Source organism: Vombatus ursinus, unplaced genomic scaffold (assembly GCF_900497805.2).
Source record: "Vombatus ursinus unplaced genomic scaffold, bare-nosed wombat genome assembly UNPS02014812.1, whole genome shotgun sequence".
Classification (NCBI taxonomy): domain Eukaryota; kingdom Metazoa; phylum Chordata; class Mammalia; order Diprotodontia; family Vombatidae; genus Vombatus; species Vombatus ursinus.
The window spans coordinates 70,983,033-71,006,323 of record NW_020954590.1 but is presented as its reverse complement, the minus strand read 5'-3'; the positions used below and the strand labels follow the sequence as shown (position 1 = coordinate 71,006,323).

General features: G+C 36.0%; 1 protein-coding gene across 1 annotated transcript in view; it reads right to left on the bottom strand.

Moving 5' to 3' along the window:
* Nucleotides 1-23,291, bottom strand: part of LOC114053986 (gamma-1-syntrophin-like) — a 489,285-nt gene that overhangs the window by 336,012 nt on the left and 129,982 nt on the right. The window contains exon 8 of the mRNA XM_027877092.1: nt 19,841-19,923. Within this exon, the coding sequence (XP_027732893.1) occupies nt 19,841-19,923 (83 nt within the window). The remainder of the gene's footprint in view (nt 1-19,840; nt 19,924-23,291) is intronic.

The window sequence follows — 23,291 nt, the reverse complement described above, 5'->3', positions numbered from 1 at the left end:
AAACAGAAGCAGATAGAATAGATTAGAAACCAGAATCCAACAATATGTTGATATAAGAAACACACTTGAAATGCATATATCAATAAAAGAGAGAAAGGGTGGATCAATGAAATGAGCATAAAACTAATAAAACTATCAAAAGAACAAATTAAAGACCCCAAGTGGAAATACTGAAAATCAAAGGATAGATTAATAAAATTGTAAGTAAAAAAATTGAACTAATAAATAAAACTAGGAACTGGTTTCATGGGAAAAAAAAGATACAGACTATTATTCTGTCCAGAAAGAAGATCAAATTGCCAGTATTAAAATAAAAAAATGAAAATGATGAAAGAACCATAAATGAAAATGAAATTAAAGCAATTATTAGGAGTTATTTTGCCCAATTATATGCCAAAAAATTGACAATCTAAGTGAAATGGAAGAATATTTACAAAATATAAACTGCCCAAATTACCAAAAGAGGAAAAAAAAATGCTTAAATAGCCCTATCTTCAAAAACAGAATTGAACAAACTATAAATGAGCTCCCTAGAAAAAGTCAGTGGGACCAGATATATTTTCAAATTAATTTTTACAATATTGAAGGAAAAAAAAAATAATTTCAATACTATTTTGTTCAACTGTTTCAGTCATATTTGACTCTAATTATTACCCCATTAAGGGTTTTCTTGGTGAAAATACTAGAATAGTTGTCATTTCTTTCTCTAGCTCATTTTGCAGATGAGGAAACTGAGGCAAATAGGGTTAAGTGACTTGCCCAGGGTCTCACAGCTAAATGTCTGAGGCTGAATTTGAACTCATGAAGAGAATCTTCCTGACTCTAGGCCCTATACTCTATTCCCTGTGCCACCTAGCTGCTCACAATACTATGTATATATATATTTTTGAATAGGTACCCTTTTATGACACAAATATGTTTTTGATACCTAAACCTTGGAGAGCATAAACAGAGAAAGAAAACTATAGATCAGTTTCCTTAATATCAATAAAAGTTTTAAATAAAATACTAGCAAGAAGATTACAGCAATATATCACAAAGATTATATACTTTGATCAGGTGGAATTTATGCCAGGAATTCAGGAATGGTTCAACATTAGGGAAACTATCAGCATAACTGACCGCATCAAAAACAAAAACAACAAAAATCATGTGATTGTCTCTATAGATGCAGAAAAAGCTTTTGACAAAATACAATAGTCTTTCCTATGAAAAACATTAGAAAACATAGGAATAAACTGAGTATTTCTTAAATAAGTAGTATCTATCTAAAACCAAGAGCAAGCATTAGCTGTAATGGGGATAAACTTGAGGCCTTCCTAAGAAGATCAGTGGTAAATGCAAATGTTCATTTTCACCACTATTATTCAATATTGTATTAGAAATGCTAGCAATAAGACATTAAAAAGAATTCATAAAATTTTATTTTGTAAATTCAATTTAATTTTATAAAAAATTCTAGGCCTTACAAATTCTACTTTTTCTCACTTTTGAGTTATTTATAAATGGCTTCTTTTAGGCCCAGGAAAATTGACCTATTTTCCTAGCTTTTATTTAAAACTTTCAGTGCAAATACTAGATTTTGTTTGCAAATTAGTAGAAATCAAGGTAATTTTTTCCATTATATTTTAATAGACTTTAACCACAATATATTTCACTGAGGGAACATTTTTTTTTGTCCTTCTATCTATGACAAACTAAGGGCCACATGTATGATCTTTGCAAAATATTCCTACTCCTTTACTTTAAATAGTAGCAAGATTTTTTTTTTCCCCTAGCATATCTCCAGCAGGTAAGTCATTTCTCCAAGGTACAATTATTCTTGAAAAATTCAGAGTGCATTTCTATCAATCAGTGTCTATCAAAGCACAGAGAACACTTAGTTAAGATTCAAGTCATCATGGGTTCTAAGTGGGTCAAGTCTGACTTTGATCAGTGAATTGTTGACATTGATTTTTTTTTCTTTCTTTTCTTTGCTTTTCTTTTTTTTTGCTAGTCACCAAATTTTGGGAATAAGATTAGCAATGGAATATTTCCCCCCATAGATGTTGAATGTCTTACAAGTATAAAGTCTGTTTTTCAGTATCACAATCTGTACAATTGAGGAATTCACCATTTTCCTACATTTTAAATGTCACTAAAAATGATTATTTGGATTTTCCAGGTTCTTTTGTAATTATCACAAATAAAATCCTGAAAAATACAGCCTTGGCTATAATTCTGGGTGTAATAATTAAAATTTAGCTAAAAGCAAGGATTTAAAAAAAATAATTTTTCAGGCTAAATCATGGTCTGAATCTCATAAAATGAAATATGAGTCCAAAACATTTCTTCAAATATAAAATTCCAATAGATAATTTCAAAAATGAGCTGCTTATAATCATGATGGCAGAGGCATCAATTGATAGCAGTTTATTTGAAAACAATTTGAAAATATTAGGAGACTGAAACCTCAATATGAATTTTAAATACAAGAATCAAAAGTGAAAAGAATCAGTCATGAAGCTAAGTAAATCATAGGCTTCATCATAGCTAACATTTATATAGCACCTTAATGTTTGCAAAGTGATTTATATATGTTAACTTATTTGATTCTTATGATAATAGTGCAAGATGGGTGCTATTTTTATTCCCATTTTACAGATGAGGCTACTGAGAACCAGAGGTTAAGTTTCTTGCCAGAATCACAAAGCTAGTTAAGTATCTGAAGCCAGATTTGAATTGTTTTCTTGACTCCAGGTCCAGTACTCTAACAACTGTGCTACTTAGCCTTCTTAATATGGATATTGTTCAGATGGGGGCAATATGAAGGAATTAATTGATTGATAAGGCTCTATTAGTAGTTATCATTTATTGATAATTTAGAGTACACATATATCTTTGTAGGAATAAAGTAATCATAAGATTAAGTTAGATATTATAAGACTTTTTTCTAAAGATTAAGTTCCTCTTCCAATCTTAGTGGATAAATTCTCTTTTTCTTGAACACCCTAAAGATCCCTTTTGTTAGTCAATCTACAAGTTCCTTAAAAAAATAACATTTCTAATTGCAAACGCTACAGCTGCAGGGCAAGATTTCTAAGGCCATGTCTTAGACCAAGAGGTTGATAGACACAGGTAAAGAACATCAGATTTAATAGTTGTCCCACCCTATAAATGCCCAGATACACCCAGACACACTGAAGCTCCAAATGCTGGCCATGATACCAAATTATGTTAGGAAACCCCTGGGGGAGAGGGAAGTAAACTAGTCTGATGACCCATCTTATCCAATTGAATTATGTTCAAAATAAGTTCCCTAAAATTGTTGTAATTTGCAATAACTCTTTTTCCATTATAAAAATAAGCTCTATAAACATTCCTTTGTCTCTGACCACTGAGAAGTCAGTAGAATCGATTTGATTACAAAAGCTACCCTTACAAATAAATCATTACACTCAGAAGTTTTGTACCTCAGACTTTTCTATTTCAAACATTAAATCAACAGATTGTCCCATTGTATCCTGTCTTCAAACCATGTGTGGAGTATTCTGTTCTTTTCTCCCACCCCACTTCAGAAAGCACATTGATAAGATGGAGACAATCCAGAGGTGAGCCCTCAGAATGATGAGGGCACTTGGAGATCATGCTTTTAAAAGGACTTTTTAAAGCAATGGACATTTTTAGTGTGGAGAAGAGTTAATTAAGGGTGAACATGAAATTATTTCTCAACATTGAAAGTGGTGGGGTTGAGATCTGGACCCCAGAAAGGAAAACCCTGGACTTTCCCACAAGGCCAAATCTCTGGCTTTCCCCTGATGCTATAATCCCATCAACTGACCTTTTGTTATTGCCTACACCCAATCTCCTAATTCTCTGTTTACCCATAATTTAGTCTAGCCCTTCTTTGTTTTACCTCCGTATGGCCCCAGGACACTTCCCACCCTTAATCCTAGCTAGGCTTCCTTGCCCTTGGTCAAGGTGCAGGTCCCTGAAATTCTATTACGTCACTGTCCCAGCAAATTACTTGGCCACTCCTAGGTCCCTCCCACAGTATTTCTATATATAAGGTCCATCTTGTCTCCATTAAGATGCTTGGATTCTTATAATCTAGCCACTGTTTAGATTTTTACAATCTAGCCAATACCTCACAGACTGTCAGATTCCTTAAGAGTCTGGCTAATATGGTAGATCTTTAATAAAACTTGTCTTTGGCTGAAAGAAGGCTTGGGTCGAATTCTTTTGGGCAGCAGCCGTGTATCATGATCTCGGGGTCCCAGCACCCCTAAACTCTAGACCTCATCTAAAGGACTGTCATGTTGTTGAGGTTTAGAGGTTTAGGGGTTCTGGGACCCCAAAATCATGACATGTGGGTCCTGCCTGAATAAATTCAACTCAAGCCTTCTTTTAGCCAAAGACAAGGTTTATTAAAGATCTGCCCTATTGGCCAGACTCTTAAGGAATCTGAACATGAATGAGCTATTGGTTAGATTTTAAGAATCTGAGCCCTTGGCTAGACTCTTAAAGAATCTGAGCACTTTAACGGAGACAAGATGAATCTTATATACAGAAAGACTGTAGGAGGGATCCAGGAGTCTGGGGTGACTGGAGAAGGGGACTAAGGAGAATCTGGATGAGAGTGACCAGGAAGTTGGGGTGAAAGAATGCCAGGGACCTGGACCACCAGCCAAGGGAGAATGGACTCCATAGGATTAACAGTGGGAAGTGCCCAGGGGCAATAGAGAGGTAGTTGAACAGAATTGGGAGATTGAGTATAGCCACAATGAAAGGCCAGTTGAGTGGATTACAGTGTCAGGTAAATGCCAGAGATTTGGGAAAAGTCCAGGGATTTTCTTTTTTAGGGTCCATATCCCAAAGACATGATCTTTTCCTTTTAGGGGTTCAGATCCCATCCTCATCAATGTAAAGTAAAGTTTAGGCTTGTTCTACTTGGCTCTAGAGGGGAGAGCAAGTACCAATGCCTGATAGCATTTCCTAATAATTATTGAGTTGGGTAGTGGTGGAATTGGCTGGCTCAGTTAGATTATAGGTTTAGTTGTTATTGTTGTTTTGTTTTGTTTTGTTTTGTTTTCATTTTTGTTTGGCTCACTGGAGTTCTTGAAATGTTAGCTGGTTTACACTGTGTCAGAGATGTTGTAGAGGAAATTTTCATTTAAATAAATGCTGATTTAATTGACCTCTGAGGTTCCTTTGAACTTTGAAAGCCTGTGTGTGATTTTGTGTGTGATTTCTAGATTTGTTTATGCTTCAGATCCCATAATCCTTTGCTATCAATTGTTCTGGCAACTCTCTTAATTGTAGAGATTGTATTAATTTACACTTGTAGATTTTTTTGGTATTTACCTATTTATTGGTAGTTACCTATAACATTGAAATCATAGAATCAATACCTAAATTTCAATGATACAACATGATAAGACAATATGGAAGTACTTTGGAAAGAAGACACTATAAAAATGCAAGCAACACACAAAATAAATAATACTAATTGACAAGGATGACTGGTGGCTATGAAATTTGCAAGCCATAATTTATAAACTTCATTAAGATTCAAACATTACAAGATTCATCATTTCCTTCTTTGATATGAATTCTCATGGAATTCCAACTGTATTCCTTATGTTTTAGAAGGAATAAATATTTTATTTTATTTTAAAATCCTCCAAATAAGATATACTTTGTTTTAAAATAATCTTTTAGCCTAAATCCTGGCCTAACCCATGCCAAAATCTCATTGGATATGCTTTATGGGAATTTTCATGCTAAGACACATTGAAAAAACATCAATGACATTTTGTTAAGGACTTTATATTGAATGTACTGATAAAAAATAAATGGTTTTGAAGGCATACTGTTTTTGTTTTTTCATGGTCACAGAATAAAACTGTAGCTGTTATTTATATACCACTTTAAGGTTTTCAATGTACTTCAGAAAAAACATCTCATTTTATCCTGAAATAACAAAAACAAAAACAACAAAAAAATGATAATAAATGATGCAGAGGATGTAGCTATTGTTAGGCTCATTCTACACATAAGTGAATAAATATAGAGAAGTTAAGAGATTACATCATGGTAATACAATTAGTATCAGGTGAAAGATTCAACGCCAAGCGTGGCATTCATTAGAACATACTGCACTCAGCCTCTATCTTTTCTACTCAATGGTTCTACCACATCCTACAGCCTGTAGGTTCCCCACTCCTGGTCTAAACTCATTCACCTCGGATGACCTTAGTTTAGTGAAGGAAACTTGTATTTGGCAGACAGTGAGGTGGGCTTAATGGGCCTTCCACTTCAGAAATTCTCTAGCACACAAAGACTTTTTTACTTTACAGAACTTAGAGGGGGAACATTAAAAACAAAACAAAACAAAAAAAACCTACAGTGAGACAGCACAGAAAGTGAGCTGAGAAGGGAGGGAAAGACTAATGAAGTATCAAAAAAGCTCTTTTAATTATCAGCAATATTAAGCAGGGACTTACACTGACTTTTTGATTAGATTATCAGTGGAAGATAAGGAGGAAAACTGAGATTCTATCTCTCTCTGTCATCATACCCCTTGCAAGGGTGGAATAGAGGTAAAGACAGACAAGAAAAGGAAAAAAATACACACACACACACACACACACACACATTTCCCCCCAGAGTTTGTAGAAATTTATGGCACTATAGAGACCAAAAGTATAACTGAAATATAGTATCATTACTGTACATTTCCAAATTATGGTAACTGGTAAAACTTTTTAGTGGTTTTTGAAGGTTTGTATCTAGTTAAATGCAAACACATTTCTTTCCCCTTCCTGGAGGGTGACAGATACGTGGTTCTAAGAGAAGTTGATTTTACCTACTAGACAATAAGCAGACTGAAATTAGTTTGAAATCATTAAATGTAATTTAATTGTTTAGGTAAACTAGTAGCAAAGTCACCTAAATTGAAATAGACTATGCAACTCCAGAAATAAAAGTATAGCAGTGAATGGGTATTGTATAAGAAATCTGCATAGGAGAGAACAGTGGAATGTTAGACTAAACTATGATAGAGAAATAAGATGAAGTGACTTAAGAAAGTAATGAAGGTAAATAGAAGGGAAGAATCAAAGCATAATATGAAAAATTAGTTTCAAAGTTGAATCAAAGTTTAATCAAAGTCTACTGAAAGGATTAAAAAATGCAAAGGAGAAGGCTTTTGTAAGTAGAAAGAGCAGGAGAATGGGCAGAAAGTTAAAGAAAGTTGGAGTCTATTTGCACTGACAGTGTGACTAGAGGACTGTAAAGTCAAGGGTTTAGGATTTGGGAAAGAGGTTTGAGTAGGTTTTTTGTATTTCACTGAGATAAGAAGGATTTAGAAACTTTTTAGAGAAGTACCTGTTATGAATTTTAGATAGACCATATTCTATCAAGTTATAACATTTACCAAATGGAAAACAGAAATAAATTTGCAGGATTCAAATTAGAACTTTAACATGTTGTCCCCGAGCTTCTCTCAGAATTGATAAGATCTCATGATCTTACCTGAATAGAGAGTGCCAAGGAACCTCACACATAAGAAGAATTATTAGAAGGGCTTATCCCAATCCTTAAGACTAATTGGCTCCAAAAAGAGGGGTTGGGAATGTGAGACTGCCACCATGAATCTTTGAAAGTGAGCTAACTGAAAGAAAGAAATGGACTCTAAAATTTGAAGTGCTGACAGTTTAAGGCCCTTGGGAAAATTTCAGACTTTGAATATTTCCATCAGTGACTGTAAATCCAGATTTGATTTGGCTGAAGTTTCTCTTGAAGCTAAATCATAATGTGGACTCATTTTCATTGAGATGTGTTCTTTGTTGTTAAGGGCAATTAACGGGTCCCCTAAATTTGTCTTTTTGAGTTGCCATATTTTCCAATAACACTGAACCCAGAGTATGCAGGAGGCCAAATAAATGAGTCAAGGATGAAGCCCTCCCCCATCCCGACTTCACCTGACATAATTTCTTGTTTGCACCCCAAACTGGATTCCTTGTGTGTCCTTGGGAGGCAAGACAGGCACGGCCAGTCTGTGCCAGTCTCTATCAGGCTGGGGAAAACGCTTGTGCAGCTGGGGACCTTTGCACATAAGCAGACTCTCCTATCTTCCTATCCCTAGAGGCTCCCAAGGGAAAAGAATACAGCTTTGCCACTGTCTTGCTCCTCTTGGGAAGGGCTACTGCACCTCTCCCCTACAATGCCTTGTCCCTTTCTGTTTTCTTCTCCTCTTTTTGTGCGATTACCTGATGACATCTATTAGGATAATTGTGCTAAATCAGAACTTAATGCCAAATATGTTTGATATTTGGCATTAAGGCAATGTGCTTGGAAACTGCATGGATCAGGAAAACATGAATTAAAATTCAGTCTCAGACATTTATTAGCTGTACACACCTAAGCAAGTCACTTTACCTCATTTTCCTTACTTCTAAAATGGGGTAATAATAGTACCTACCAACCAACATTGTTATAAGGATCCAATGAGATGAATTGTAGAGTTCTTAGCACAGAGCCTGGCACCTGGTAAGTGCCAAATAAATGTTAGGTAATATTGTATTAATGAAATTGCTTTATACTGATTTTTGAAAGTGATTGGTACAGAATGACAAATTGATAGCTATAAAAGAGAATTCAGAAATGCATTCAAAAACAATAAAAAAAATAAAAAAATTACAAAAAAGAAATGCATTCAAATGAATTGATGTTATTTGACTGGCAAAAAGTTTTTCATTTAATTTGGCTTATGTTATTGTTAGGCTTCTAATTTTTCTTGTACTGTTATTTTGGGGAATCCATCATATAAAAAGTTCTATTAACTTGAAACCTGATACCCAGAGAGTATTACAATTAATAGAAAAGCAACTTTTCTTGTGATCTGGATGCTGTTAGATTGTGAATTGAGCTGTTAAAGAATGGGGTCACACTGTTTGAAATTTAAATATTTAATTGGGTATATTTTGCTTTTAAATGGATAATAATAATAATAACTCACTGTCTGGGGGAAAAGTAGCAAAGACCTCTTAAGTAGTCCTTATTTGTTAGATTTCTTGGGACTTTCTATTCAGGTAAGGTCATAAGATCCTATCAGTTTTGAGAGAAACTGTTGACAGAATGCTATCAAGTTCTAAAGTAATGAAGTTTGAGAAACTAGGACCACTTCCAGTAAAAGTTGGGAGACTTGCAAATTTGCTTATAGTAAAGAGTGAGTTTTATCTGAGATTATTTGACCATCAATTACAAAAATTATGAAATGGTGGGGGAGGGGGGGCAGTTAGGTAGCTCAGTGGATAAAGCACCGGCCCTAGAATCAGGAGGACCTGAGTTCAAATCTAGTCTCAAACACATAACATTTAAAAAGCTGTGTGACTCTGGGCAAGTCACTTAACCCCAATTACCTTGCAAAAAAAAAAAAACTTATGAAATAATACCTGTTAAGTAATATGTAGTGAAGTTACATCTTTGAGCCAATCTAACAACAATAGACTTCAGATTCAAACATTTCATGTCTTAGGGTTAATAGGCAATACAGATTGGAGGCTTAATGTAGTCAGAATTTCTGGAGTTGTTGAGTAAACTATCTTCTATTCACCATATGTGAGAAACTTGAGAATGTGATTATTCTTAATTTATAAATGAAGGATAAATAAAGATTCCTTATATGTGTTCATTGTTAACTGTTATTACAACATCAAAAAAAAACAAATAAATAACCTAGCCTTAAGCTGTAATGAGTGAAATTTTGCTATTTGAGGTAAAATCTCTTGGGACTGTATTTTGATATTATTCTGAATTTTGATTTTAGGTATGATTGTCTGAACTGTCATTAAGCCAATAGTCCACCATTAGAGGAGAATTCCATGTGAGGCCCAAAAGGAGCATGGTCTGAAAGTCAATGTCTGTGCCTGAGACAGTTGAGGGGACAACCTTACATAGGCAAAGGTAGGAGCCTCTTGACTCAATTTCCCCATTATGCTATTTTCTTTCTGAATAGGAAAATTTCCCATCTGGTTAATTCTGAGCTTGGCTATTCACAGAGTTGTGAATAATGTGGAAATCTGATACATGATTGGCTATGAACTATGATTCTTTATTTTTTCTTTTTTATAGGCAATGAGGTTAAGTGACTTGCCCAAGGTCACACAGCTAGTAAGTGTCAAGTGTCTGAGGCCAGATTTGAACTCAGGTCTTCCGGGCACAAGGGCCAGTACTCTATCCACTGCGCCACCTCGCTGCCCCTGTGAACTATGATTCTTAATCTCAAATCATACAGAGAATTCTACAATGTCCAAAGGGAGATGTTTCTGCTATGCCTTTGGTATTCATGACTTTGGACAACTTGGAAACTCTGGGGATGCCTTACTGCCAACGGGATGTCCATCTATTTTGCTGGTTATGTTTCCTCCCTAAAGCAGTTTTGCTGCTGTCAGACCTTGGTACCTGCAAATGACAGGCCTGCCCTTTCTCATCTGACCTTGTGTCTATAAGCAATGTTCATGCAGACTCTCCAACAAAAGCTGTAGTTCTTGGTGACTACAGTCACTACTTTTCAGTTTCCCCTTCTTCCTTTGGCCAATTATGATCCCTTGCCTCTGTCCACCCATCTTGTAACAGCTCAGGCACCTCTCCTCACCCCTGAATAGGCCTCCTAGACTGCTTCTAGACTCTCTCTCAACTCTGATTTCTCTGGGTATACAAGGCCAGACGGCATGATACCCTGTTCATTATTGTCTACATGGGTTCCTGAAGTCCACTCTGCAGCTGACACAAACCAAAGGATGGTGGTAGCAGAAATCCTCCGGGATTGGGAGGTCCTGGGAATAACCCAGATAGTGAGACTAGTTTGCTAACAACGTCATTTTTGCATGCAAGATAACCCAGGGAAAGAATAAAAACTGACTTGGGGGCATGACAAAAACCTTGGGGCCCCTTCGTCAACATCCATATCCCAATGGATTTCATGGAAATGCCATCCTGGAACAGGTATAAACATGTTCTGGCATTAATAGACTCTTCTTCAGAATGGGTAGAAGCCTTTCCCTGTAGGAAGACAGACACTGCCATAATAGCCAAGAAATTCCTGAGTGAACTTCTAGGTAATCATTACAAGTGCCCAGCATCTCACCCCCTGCCTCTAGTGTTCTCTACTCACTTTCATGGTGCTACACATGCACCTAGCTCTGAAGCATCAAACAGCTATGATCCACTATGCTTTCCTGGATTCTGGTCCTGGAAGAGTTATGAAACTATGAGTTCCACTACCTCCCATGTCCTGCTCCCTCTCACAGCCCAATTCTCTTACCATTAGTTCTTGCTTATAGGAATTCTCTCCCTTAGAATAAATGTTATGTCTTAAATCATAAAAGGGAGGGGAGGATTCTGGTTTATAAACTCCATCTTTGTTAAGCATTATCTTAATAATTAAAGGACCTCCTTGCTATCTCCTCATGACAATAATCAAAGGTTCTATGATTTCTGGAATCAGCTTGGTCATTCAGGTCAAGGTGTCTAATCAGACAGCTCTTGCAACAGCCCCTCCCAATCTCCTTTTGCCTGAAGATTTTCTTCTCCTTTGCAGTTTAAGCATCTATAAGCTTTGTCTTTTTGTTCCTTCAGGGAGTCTCTGCTTGTGTGAGTGGGGCTCCCTTGCTATTGAACTCAATAAACCCCAACACAAGTTTGATAATTCTGGGGTCTTGTTATTCCTGCCTTACCCACAAGAATCACTTAAGAGCAAGGCCTACCCCCCCAAAACAAACAAACAACAACAAAAAAAAAAACAGAACAATGGATGGTCATTTAGACTGAGACGTAATATTTTTATTTCAGATAATGACCTAGAAAGGATATAGAATTCTTTGTGGGAAACAGGTGCTTCACTATTCAAAATTCGTATGTGGGTCCAAAAGAGGTCTCTGCTATTTGTTTCTTCAAGGAAAATTAAAATTAAAAACAAAAACAAACAAATAAACAAAAGAAAATAGTCTTCCATCATTGTTTTTGAGCATAGTTGGCTGCCATTTCCCACAGAAATACTAACTGCTGGGCTTTTACATTCTTACATTTCTTAATTTATCTGTGCATCCTCCTGAGTTACTTGCAAACAGTAAACACTTTGCAAACCTTTGGTAAATGAAGGAATGAATGACATTGCATAGAGGAGGAAAGGAATCCTAACCCCAAAGGGTAGAACCAGTCACTGGAAGTCATATTTCTACTGACAACTCATTTATTTTATACAACAGAAAAAGGCAAGCATCTGAGCACATATTTGGGGCAGTGTTATGCATTGTAGAGGGTGCTGAATAAATGCTTGTTGAACTGAATTAAATTCAAGTGAAGCAATAAAAATGACATTTGAAAAGATTTTAGTGTACCTTTCCTTCAATTTTTATATTACTTAGCTTCTATTTTGGAAAATCTGGAGAGGAGGGGATTTTGTCTTTACACATGGTAAGAACTTATTTAATAAATGGTTATGAAATAGAATTAATTTTGGAAAATAATTCCTTGATTACAAAACCACTTCCATTTGACTTTATATACGAGTCTAACTATTATGTATTATAGAAATATATTTTCCTTTTTTTCCCTCACATGAGTGACATCTTTTGAAACATCAAAGGAAATCTCAGGTGTACTTTAAACAAGGGAAAGGAAAATGTAGCAATTAGTAATGAAAGTACACAAAAAGCAAATAAATTTTTAAAAAGTTTAAAAAGTTGGCTATTTATTAACTAGAAAAATCTGAAGGCAACAAAACATGTCATCTAAGGAGCTTTGTGGATCATTTTTCTTTTTCAGATAAATATTACATAAAGAATAAACCACTAGACTCAATCAGAAAGATACATATAAGTTCAAATCCTTCCTCAGATAAGATAGCCAGTCTTAGAGCTGGAAAGGACCACATGCGTCATCTAGTCCATCACCCTTCTTTTACAAATGGGGAAACTGAGTTCCAAAGAAGTGAAGTGACTCATCCAGGATCACAAAGCTCCTAAGTGTCTGAGAAAGATGTGAACTTAGGTCTTCCTTACTTCAAGTCCAATCATCTATCCACTAGCAACTTGGGGTGCCCAGCAGGAGTAGCATCTCTGGTGGGAGAGTTTGCCAAGTCATTTTAGGGCTGCTCATCCATCTTTGGTGTACACCTGATTCACCTAACTCTCACCTTTGGCTGGAAAAAGCAGTAGCATGAGCAGTGGCCATACCCTAGTAAACCATCTAGGCAGAGATGGGCTCAACCATCTGGGCTAAACCAGGGTAAGACCAACTAACTGGCCTCAAACCTGTTGGTGAGTTAGGGGGATATCTATCCCGAGAATGTGAAGGCTTTCCCTAACAGAATGGGTAGATGAGAACAATGTGTTCCAATAGCCACGAGGGCAGCTGAAGCAGGAGCTGTGGAGTGAGTGCTTAGAGCTTGGTTACACATTGAAGAAACCAAGGTCATCCACTGCATACTAAACCATGGCCAGGCATCTTGACTTTTGTCCTGCCACTGGACTTTGATGACTCATGAAGAGAGAGTGAGGCTGATGATTTGGTGCAACTCTGCCTCATTTAAACCCAATTTACACACAAGTCTAGACAACACCAATGATGTCATTGGTTCCCTTTGAAAATGGACAAACAACAACAAGCAACTACCTGCTTCACATTGAGTATCCAATTTGTGTTCTGCCCTGTATAAGATTCTGAGGGTAGTACAAAAGAGATATCACATACTTTTTGTCCTCAAAGAACTTGTGGTCTCCTTGCAAGACACAAATATGAAAAATGAAATAAGAAGAAAACTAAGTGACTTGCAAATTTTAAATCACTATGTAACTGAGAGGTGGCTATGTCAGGAGGATTAGTAGAGTCAATACGTAGCATAGAATTTCAGAGCTTGGGGAAACCAGTCATACCCTTTGGGGACTGCAATTTGGAAAATGACATATGTCTGAAAGGACAAACACTATTTGGGTAAGGAGAATATAGTTTTCACATGAGAGAACCAGCACAGAAATGAGAATGAGTATGACATATTTTCTCAGGGAATGAAGAGGCTGGCTTGATTAGAAAGAAGAGTACAAAATTTACTACTGTATCTCATGCTCTTAACTTCTAGGCATCCATTATGAATGAATAAAAAAAAAATAACTAAGCACTATGTGCCAAGCATTGTGATAAGTGCCTGGGGAAAGAGAGGGAGAAAGTTGAGAGATAGAGACGGAGAGACAGAGAGAAATAATAAGAACAACAATAGATGATGATGATGATGATGATGATGATGATGATGATGAAAAGCAGTACTTATTTTCTAGGAACTTATTATATTCTAATGGGTTGAGACAACATAATAAGGGAGCGGTAGCTAGGGAATGTTGTTTTGATCTGGAAAGTCACGGGGATGGAGAGTCAATTGACAAGTCCTTTCAAGAAGCAATGGAAAGGTTTGATTTCTGTTCCTAGAGCAAAGGTAGAAATCAGAACAGGTGCATTGGGTGGAAGATGTCAGGGAAGAGTGCTGGTTTAGGGTCATCGTCCATATAGACATAATGGGATGAAACCAATCAGCACAATATGGTTCCAGGGTTAAAGTTCTAAAGATGAATGGCTCAGCTACTCCAGGACATTGTCTCTGGGGGTCTAGTTTAAAGGGTTCAGTGCAACAGGAAGATAGCTTGAATGAAACATGATTAACATCTAAGGTCAACTATATCTGGTGGGTTTTCAATCACAGAGTTAGCAAACCACATTAAGCTATCCCAAAGCTTCCTAGGAACTAACACCAAAGAGGAAGTGCCCTGTCTACAGTAAATGAACTTCAATATGCCTTCCCCCTCACTCCCACCAAAAAAAAAAAAAGAATATTTATACATGTTCCATTCACTTGGAGCTATGTGTTCCAAGGTGACAACCAGTCATCTGATTATACATTTTTCACAAGTGTTCATGGTTAGTCAATGTAATTATTAGCTTTCTACAGTTATTTGCATTTTGTGAGGATCTGCTGGAGTCTCAATGCCAAGAGGATAAGTCTCTGGTTATAAAGTTGAATTTTTACAGCAGCTAGGGAGATAAATTTTCGCACCAGAGGCTTTTGCTAGTGTTCCTCAAAGCACACCAAAAAGGCAACTATCCACTTCAGCTACATGTGAAGTAATTTAGAAAAAAATTCAAGAAGCATTTTATAATGCTTCTAGATGGCAGGCATCTGGCTCAAGTTGGGAATACAAATACAAAATACAAATACCAAAAAAATACAACAAAAAATCCCTATTCTCAAGTTTATATTATTTAGGGAATGAAAACATATAGAAGTGGGGCAGCTAGGTGGTACAGTGGATAGAGCACTGGACTTGGAGACAGGAAGATCCGAGTTCAAAACTGGCCTCAGATACTTACTAGGTGTGTGACTTTGGGTAAGTCACTTAATCCCTATTTGCCTCAGTTCCTCATCTGTAAAATAGGGGCATACTGGAGAAGGAAATGGCAAAACTTCATTATCTTTGCCAAGAAACTCCCAAATGGGGTAACCAAAAGCCTGACACAACTGAAAACAATTGAACAAAAACAACAAAAGTTAATTATCTTTCACCATTTATTCAAATTCAATGGTTGTGATAATTCATTTTGCTATAGTATAACACAAGGAATATTGCAATTGACATGTAGTTCTCTATTAGTTCCTTATATTGAAGATTTCTTAATACTAACTATGAGATGATTGGTACATTTTCTTCTGTATGTGTAAAACTGGATTCTGAGAAAGATGAGAGAGTGGATAGAGTTTGGGATATGAAAATGAAAACTATAATTTTTTTTTTTATTTTAGGCAACTGGGGTTAAGTGACTTGCCCAGGGTCACCCAGCTAGTAAGTATTAAGTGTTTAGTCTGAGGCTGGATTTGAACTCAGGTCCTCCTGACTTCAGGGCCGGTGCTTTATCCACTGTGTCACCTAGCTGTCCCTAAAAACTATAATCTTCAAAGGGATTGCACTGACTGAATAGCAGAATATTTATCTGTAGATTTTCTAGCTCCAAATGACAGTTCAGTATTATGTTCTCACTTGTGAAAAGAATTTGTTATTCAGATTTATGGAATTTCAAAAAAATCTAACACTTTAAGATACAATTCAAAATATTGTGTTAACACACAACCTTCTCATTTAGATCTGTTTATAATTTAATAAGAAAAAAGTCCTTCTATTTAACGGCATATACAAATAGAGAGTCAAGGTTTACATATATTAATTTTCTGCACTAAACATGCAACAATTCAGGACGTCTCCAACAATAAAATGAAAGGGGCAAAATCCTCTGCAAAGCTCTACTCATTTTAAAAGGATTTTGATGAGTCTGAGGATACATAGATCTAGAGTTAAGTATTCAGCTTTCCAGTCATAGCAATTCCTCTAAGGAATATACTTTCATTGTTATATCGGAAAAGTACAAACCAAGATCAAATATTTAGAATCATAGATAGAACCTTAAAGCTAGAATAGCATTCCAGATCTTCTTTATCTGTAAGTTGAAGGGGGTGGATCAAATAACTTCAATGATCACTTGCAGATTAAAATCTAAGATACTACCACCTGATTCTATGACCTCATTTCACAGAGTAGGAACCTGAGGTCAAGAGAGACTAAGTGATATATGTTCAAGGTGACATAATTGGCTAGTGGTGGGGCTTCAAATAAAATCTAAATAGATGTCTAAACTTCCAGACATACTAGTACCTCCTGCTGTGCTATGCAGAGTTGATGGCATCAGTTGTTTCATAAATAACATTTAATAATCCTCAAGATACATCAATCTACTCTTAAAAACAGCTTAGGTTAATTGTCCAAATTGTTATGCCAGTCCAATCATTATCTTCCATATCATGACAATTATAGTAAGAGATAATTTCCTTATGGAATTTGCATTTATAGTCAAACTTCACTCACTAGGGATTTACTAATATAACTGTTAATTAATGACTAAAGCTATTTGCTGGGATAGATTTCAGGCTCAATTTCTAAAAAAATATTCAAAGATTATTGCAGAAACTTCAACTAGGTAACTCAGAATGTTTTTTTTTTCAAGTATTTCTTTTCAATTATAGGAGAACCTCCTTGTTTTCAGACTATTTCCAGTTCAGGATAGATATGGTTCAGTGTCATAAAAAGATTGAAGCAAAACTATGATTCTTATTTAGTTGATTGGAATTGGGCACAAATTCATAAAAAATTAGGTTAAAAAACATGTTCTGAGATACAAGTATATGAATATTCCATAACAGCTTTATTAATTATCATTAGGTTATTATGTTACAAGTCTGTGTTAATGATTATATTTGGTTGGTTTTCATCAAAAGAAATCTCTTAAGTTTTAAGCCACTCAGTCCCTGACAACCTCTGATGGAATTCTTAAGTAAGGCCTGTTTTGTGGAAAACATTTCTCTAATGAGGAATAGGAAAATCACAGGAACTTGGTCAGATATGCCTAGAAAGTGATGTCCTCTAGTAGGGAGAGAATTATTTATTCACTGTCATTTCCATAGGCAGAAGGTAAGTATAGGACCAAAAAGAGTTGGTGCAGAAGCAATATTGGTCTCATTAGAGTAGGGCTTGTGAATTATTTTTGTGTCATGAATCCCTTTGGAAGTCTGGTGAAGCTTATGGACCTATTCTCAGAATACTTTCAAAAGCATGAAGTAAAATACACAGGATTAAAAAGTAAAACAATTACATTGACACAGTTATAAAAATACTTTTGAAAACAAGTTCACAGACCCCAAGTTAAGAACCCCTACATTAGAATCAGTCTCAAAGGAGCTAAGCTATCAGCTGGGATACAGCAGCTAAGAAAGGATGATAAGAAATATTTGCCTGGCAGCAAATTGCCCACATATATTTGCCAGACTATATACTATTCATAATAACTACTCTACAGTGAAAAGGCTATCAAAGGAGATACCTAAAAGTTCATAGTTAATGATCCAAGCTAAGAACCAGTAGTAAAAACCATGGTCTCATATGTCTATACACAAAAGCACAAAGTGCAAGTTAAGGGACTGGGGTTTCCAGCCCCATGTTGATCAATGTAGTAAGGATAATGGCAAGATGAAGTCTCAAGTATACAAACAAGATGGTCTGTACGCTGTGATCTCAGAGGCATAAACTTCTTTGCTAAGACCAAGAAGAGAACAGATTACTAGATAACTAATCAAGCTAACTATACTTCTACTGCATTTAAATAGTTGGAGGAATTTCATCAATGAAGCTGTCTAATAGTCATCCAGTCTACTGGCCAATGTCCAAGTTAATGGTTCCACTTTGAAAGGGAATTACTCTTCACTGAATTATAGCTGCAACCTCTTGTAAGTATTTTCTTCTCTTATTTGAATGTGAACTCCTGAGAGTAGAGACTGCCTTGCTTTTCTTTTAGTATCTCCAGTGCTTGACATGATTCTTCTTTGCAGACAGTAAGTGCCTAATAAATGTCCTTTTTTCATTAATACAAATGTGAACTACTATGTCAGTTTTTATGTCACATGTTAATAATAATCTTGTATTTTCACAGAATTATTTCTGAGTTCTTCAATCTGTGCCCACAAATATCACTTAATGAACATTTGTTGAACTGAATTGAATTGAATCCTCACATACTAGAAGGGGATCAATAATTGGTTAAAATGCTATTGGGGGGCAGCTAGGTGGTGCAGTAGATAGAGCACCGGCCCTGGATTCAGGAGGACCTGAGTTCAAATATGTCCTCAGACACATAACACTTACTAGCTATGTGACCCTGGGCAAGTCATTTAACACCATTGCCTAACCAAATTAAAAAAAAAAATGATTAAAAAAAACACTATTAGGTACATTGTCAAATTAACAGATTCTGCTTGAACAGCTTTGTTTTTCAGCTGTGCACCCAAAGTACATAGGAATATTTTCCCTATAATAGGCACTTCAAAGTTATTTATTAATGTGAATTGAATCAAAATAAAAGAGCTAGTATCTACAGTAATTAGAGAATAAATGACATCCAGTGACCAAACTGTGTAAATAACCAGAGCAACTCATGAACACCTAACAGTGAAAGTGAGTAACTTTTATTTTGAAATCCAAAGAATGATATTAGATGTGAACCCTGGAGAAACAGTGTTTCCTAATGGCTAGAAAGCTAGAGCAAGGAGCAGGAAAGACCTTGGTTCAAGTCTGACCTATTGGCTTTGTGACCCTGGGCAAGTCACATAACCTCTCAGTGCCCTTAGCAATTCTCTTTGACCATCAATTTCAGAGAAGGTGCTGACCTGCATTAATAGAGAGAGTTTCCTCATCTGAGAAGTGCTCATATTAATATAATAACAATTTTAGTCACGGTCAGCTCACCTGCCCGTATTTCTGAGAATATGTCACAAAATCGTGGCACATCACAAATGTGCTACTAAGATTTCACACTATACATTAATGGATAAATAAAAATCTTAGCTCCATAATTTCAAAGTATTTCATCAGTGCTAAAATTTGTTGGTTCGTGTAGTTACTAAGAAAATAAGCCTAGTAAACATTACACTTTTGGTTCAGAAATTCAAGTATATTCTTTAGGTGCTCGATATTAGAAAACCTGGTGAGATGCTGACTCGTCAAGAGCAAAGATAACAGCAATGCTCACTTATTTATTTTTCCTTTCATCTTGTTGAGCTACAAATACGTAAAGAATGAAACAACCAAGGATTTAAATCTCAATGACTCAGGATTGGTGAAAGTTCTTAGCTATCGATTAAATTGGATTCTTCTTTGGTTGTTCTTTTATTCTTTCCTCTTATGTTTTATTCATGCATTAGGTCTCTTACCGTGTTGGTAGGATGGTAGTTGAGATGCAAACCACTGTCACAAAGGGGAGAAGATGTGCCACTGCTCTGGTCACTTGGAGCACCTAAAAAAAACCAAAACAACTCTATAATATAAATCTAAATGATATATATACACACACACACACACACACACACACACACACACACACACACATAATGTGTATATATATATGTATATGTATATGTATATAAAATTTCACAGTTCTCATTGGCACACCTAAATATACTTTTAACAATATGGTTCACGATCTCAGGTTTCTTTCAAGTCAGCTAAAATCTCACCATTGCAAGAAGCCTTTCTTCCACTCCTATCCCCTACCCCCACCCTATGCTGGTGCCTTTCATCTGGGATTATCTCCTACTGATCCTATATTGATCATTTGTAAATAGTTGTTTGTATGTTGCCACCCCCATTAGACTGTGAGTTTCTTCAACTTAGTGTACAACCTGGCACATGGTAGAAAATAAATGCTTGTTGACTTTTGGCAATGAAGAAATGAATTAATTGCTTCATTGAAATCAAAGCATAATATTGAAAATTGTATTGCTTAAGAGGGAATAGATTTTATTTTTTTCCTAACAGATGTGATCCTTTAATAGTAATTTTACTGTATATTCCTATACTAATTTCACTACACAAGAGCTCCTTTCAAATAATTTTCCCCCTGTAATATGCTATTTCAGAGAAGACTTTTTATATAAACCCACACCAGCAAATGAATTAATGTGGAAGTCTTAATTTCTATGTATTAAAATGTATTTAGACTATCCTATCATTTCAAAGTAGCAGCTGTTAATGTGTGTGTGTATGTGTGTGTGTGTGTGTGTGTGTGTGTGTGTGTGATGGATTCCTCAGTACCCTGTTTTTTAAAGGCATAAAATACACAGACTTACAAAAGAAATCAATAATGTTAAAATGCAGTTTCTCTCTCTTTCTATCCATCTATATTTGTAAAACAGGTTCAGACCCTCTAAATTACAGATGTATTTTATAGTCAATTAAAAAAGCCATAATTGAGATGCCAGCTTGGTAGCTATAGGAATACTCTGATAGACTATGGAAAATATCCAAAATGAAATTCTATGACCAATTTGTGCTGGGACATGAGGTGAGGGATTGGGAGAAGAGGGATGATCTCATGCAAAAAATTCCTCATGCAATCTATATCAATACTTGTGGTTGTTGTTATGGTTGTTGTTGTTTTTTTAAAGGCTCTGGAAGCAGCCTTAATTTTTCTAATAAATTTAGATCACTGAAAAGAATTGCAAGTTTTAAGATTCAGATCCTTTCTCCATTAAAGATAATAATAGGTACCCTATTTACAATGTTGGAATTAATGTGGGTGGATGAAGGGCAGGCATCCTTAGAGGTTTTGTTCTCTGGGTATCAGAGCATAGCAGTCATCATAAAGTCAGTGTAGTAAGTAGCTGACTTTTGTAGATTGTCTTTTCTTAGTCTCCTGGATAGCCCCTGTGGGGAATTCTTTGTGAATCTTTGTGAAAAGATTCTTTGTGACTAAAGGGAACAGTGAATGGAATGTTGGACTTGCAGTCATGAGGCCCTGAGTGTTTAAATTCTACCTCAGATGCTTACTAGCTGTGTGATCCTGGGCAAGTCAATTAAACTCTTTCATTCTATTTCCTCACTATAAAAGGGGGATAATAATAGTTGTTACCTCACGGGGTTGTTCTGAAGACCCAATGAGATATCATATTTAAAGTGCTTTCCAAAATTTAAAGTGCTATATAAATGCTAACTATTATTATTCTAGGTTTCCAAACCTTGATCCAGTTGCCTTGGCTTTTACTGGGTAAAGTTCAAACCTAAGTCTCACTTACATTGATACTCCAATCCAATAATAATGCAAATAAAATCCAATATCCAATTTATTAAGGGACTACTATATGCCAAGTACTGTGCGAAGTGGAGGCATAGAAGACAGCTGCTACCCTCAGGGAGTTTACTATCTAATGGGGGAGACCACACACAAAAGGCAGGAAAAGGCAGTTAGGGGGATAAAGTTGTATCCAGCAATGGAGTTCTGTGGAGTTGAAACCAGGTAGAGCAGCAGATGCAGATGGAAATGAGCCAAAAAGTGTAGTTTCTGCCTTCTATAAAGAAAAGCATTGGAAGAGGTTCAGAAAGAACTCTATGAGTACTCCCCCTGCCCAAATCCCTTTTTTTCTTTTTGAAAAAGATCTTACAAGATTTATGTAATTAACAATGTACTGTTCTACTCTGATTTGATTCAATTTGATAAATGATGTTAACTCATATGTACTTTTCATTTAAAAAATGGGATTCCTCCAGTAATGTTCTCATCTAATTCCTGATGGCATAGAAGTGACCCTGAAGGCAATGTCAGGGGAGCCCAAAATCTGGCAGGGCCTAACAAATTAGAAAGGCTTTGGGAATGAGGTCTGTTAATCAAGTTTAGTATGAGTCAGCAATGTGTTGTACTGCCAGCAAAGCTAATTTCATCTTGGGCTGCATTAGAGAAAGTAACAGCTTCCAGGAAGAGTAGGTGATTATCCCACTGCACTTTGCTCTGTTTGGCCCCAATCTGGGTTATTGTGTTCAGTTCTGGAGAACATTGAGAAACTGGAGAGTGTCCAGAGGAGGGCAACAAAGTTGGTAAAGGGGAGGCCATAACATATAAGGAGTAATTGAAGGAAACAGCCATCCTTAGGCCAGAGAAGATTCAGGAAGGAAATGCAAATTGTCTTCAAGTATTTGAAAGGTTGTCAAATAGAAAAGTGATTAGGCTTTTTCTATTTAACACCAAACAGGTGAAAGAAGAGCAACGGGTGACAAGTACAAAAGTAAAAGTTTAGATTTGATGTCAGGAAAAACAAAAAAATAGACAAACACAAACTTCCTAGCAACCAACATTCTCCAAAAGTGGAGTAGGCTTCCTCAAAAGGTGATGTGTTTGCCATTTTTGGGAAGTGAGCCTGGGCAACCACTTTTCTGGTGCATTACAGTAGAGATTCCATATATACAAACATATATATCTATATGTGTGAGTGTGTGTGTGTGTGTTTAGAAATGCACACACATATAATGTGGAACTCAATGGCCACTGAACTATTTTTCCACTCTCAAATTCTGAGTTTCTCTGAATTAACTGTTTCTATTGTCCAAGAGCTATCCTTGACTTAGATCATCACTAAGAAGAGGACAGCCAGATCATGATTTTTTGTAAGTACACAGAAACTCATGTGATTTGGAGGAACTTTGATCATCATGGGTGGGGTGAAGGTAAAAGGTTGGATTGGACAGTCACTAGTGAAATCATGGGCCATTTAAAGAAGGAAAATTTGGGTTCTATTTTTATTTAACAATTTAGGAAAGGAAGGATGAAATGAGGCAGATAAAACTAATTCTAGAAACATATTATATAATTGATTACAATTACAGAGTCAACTG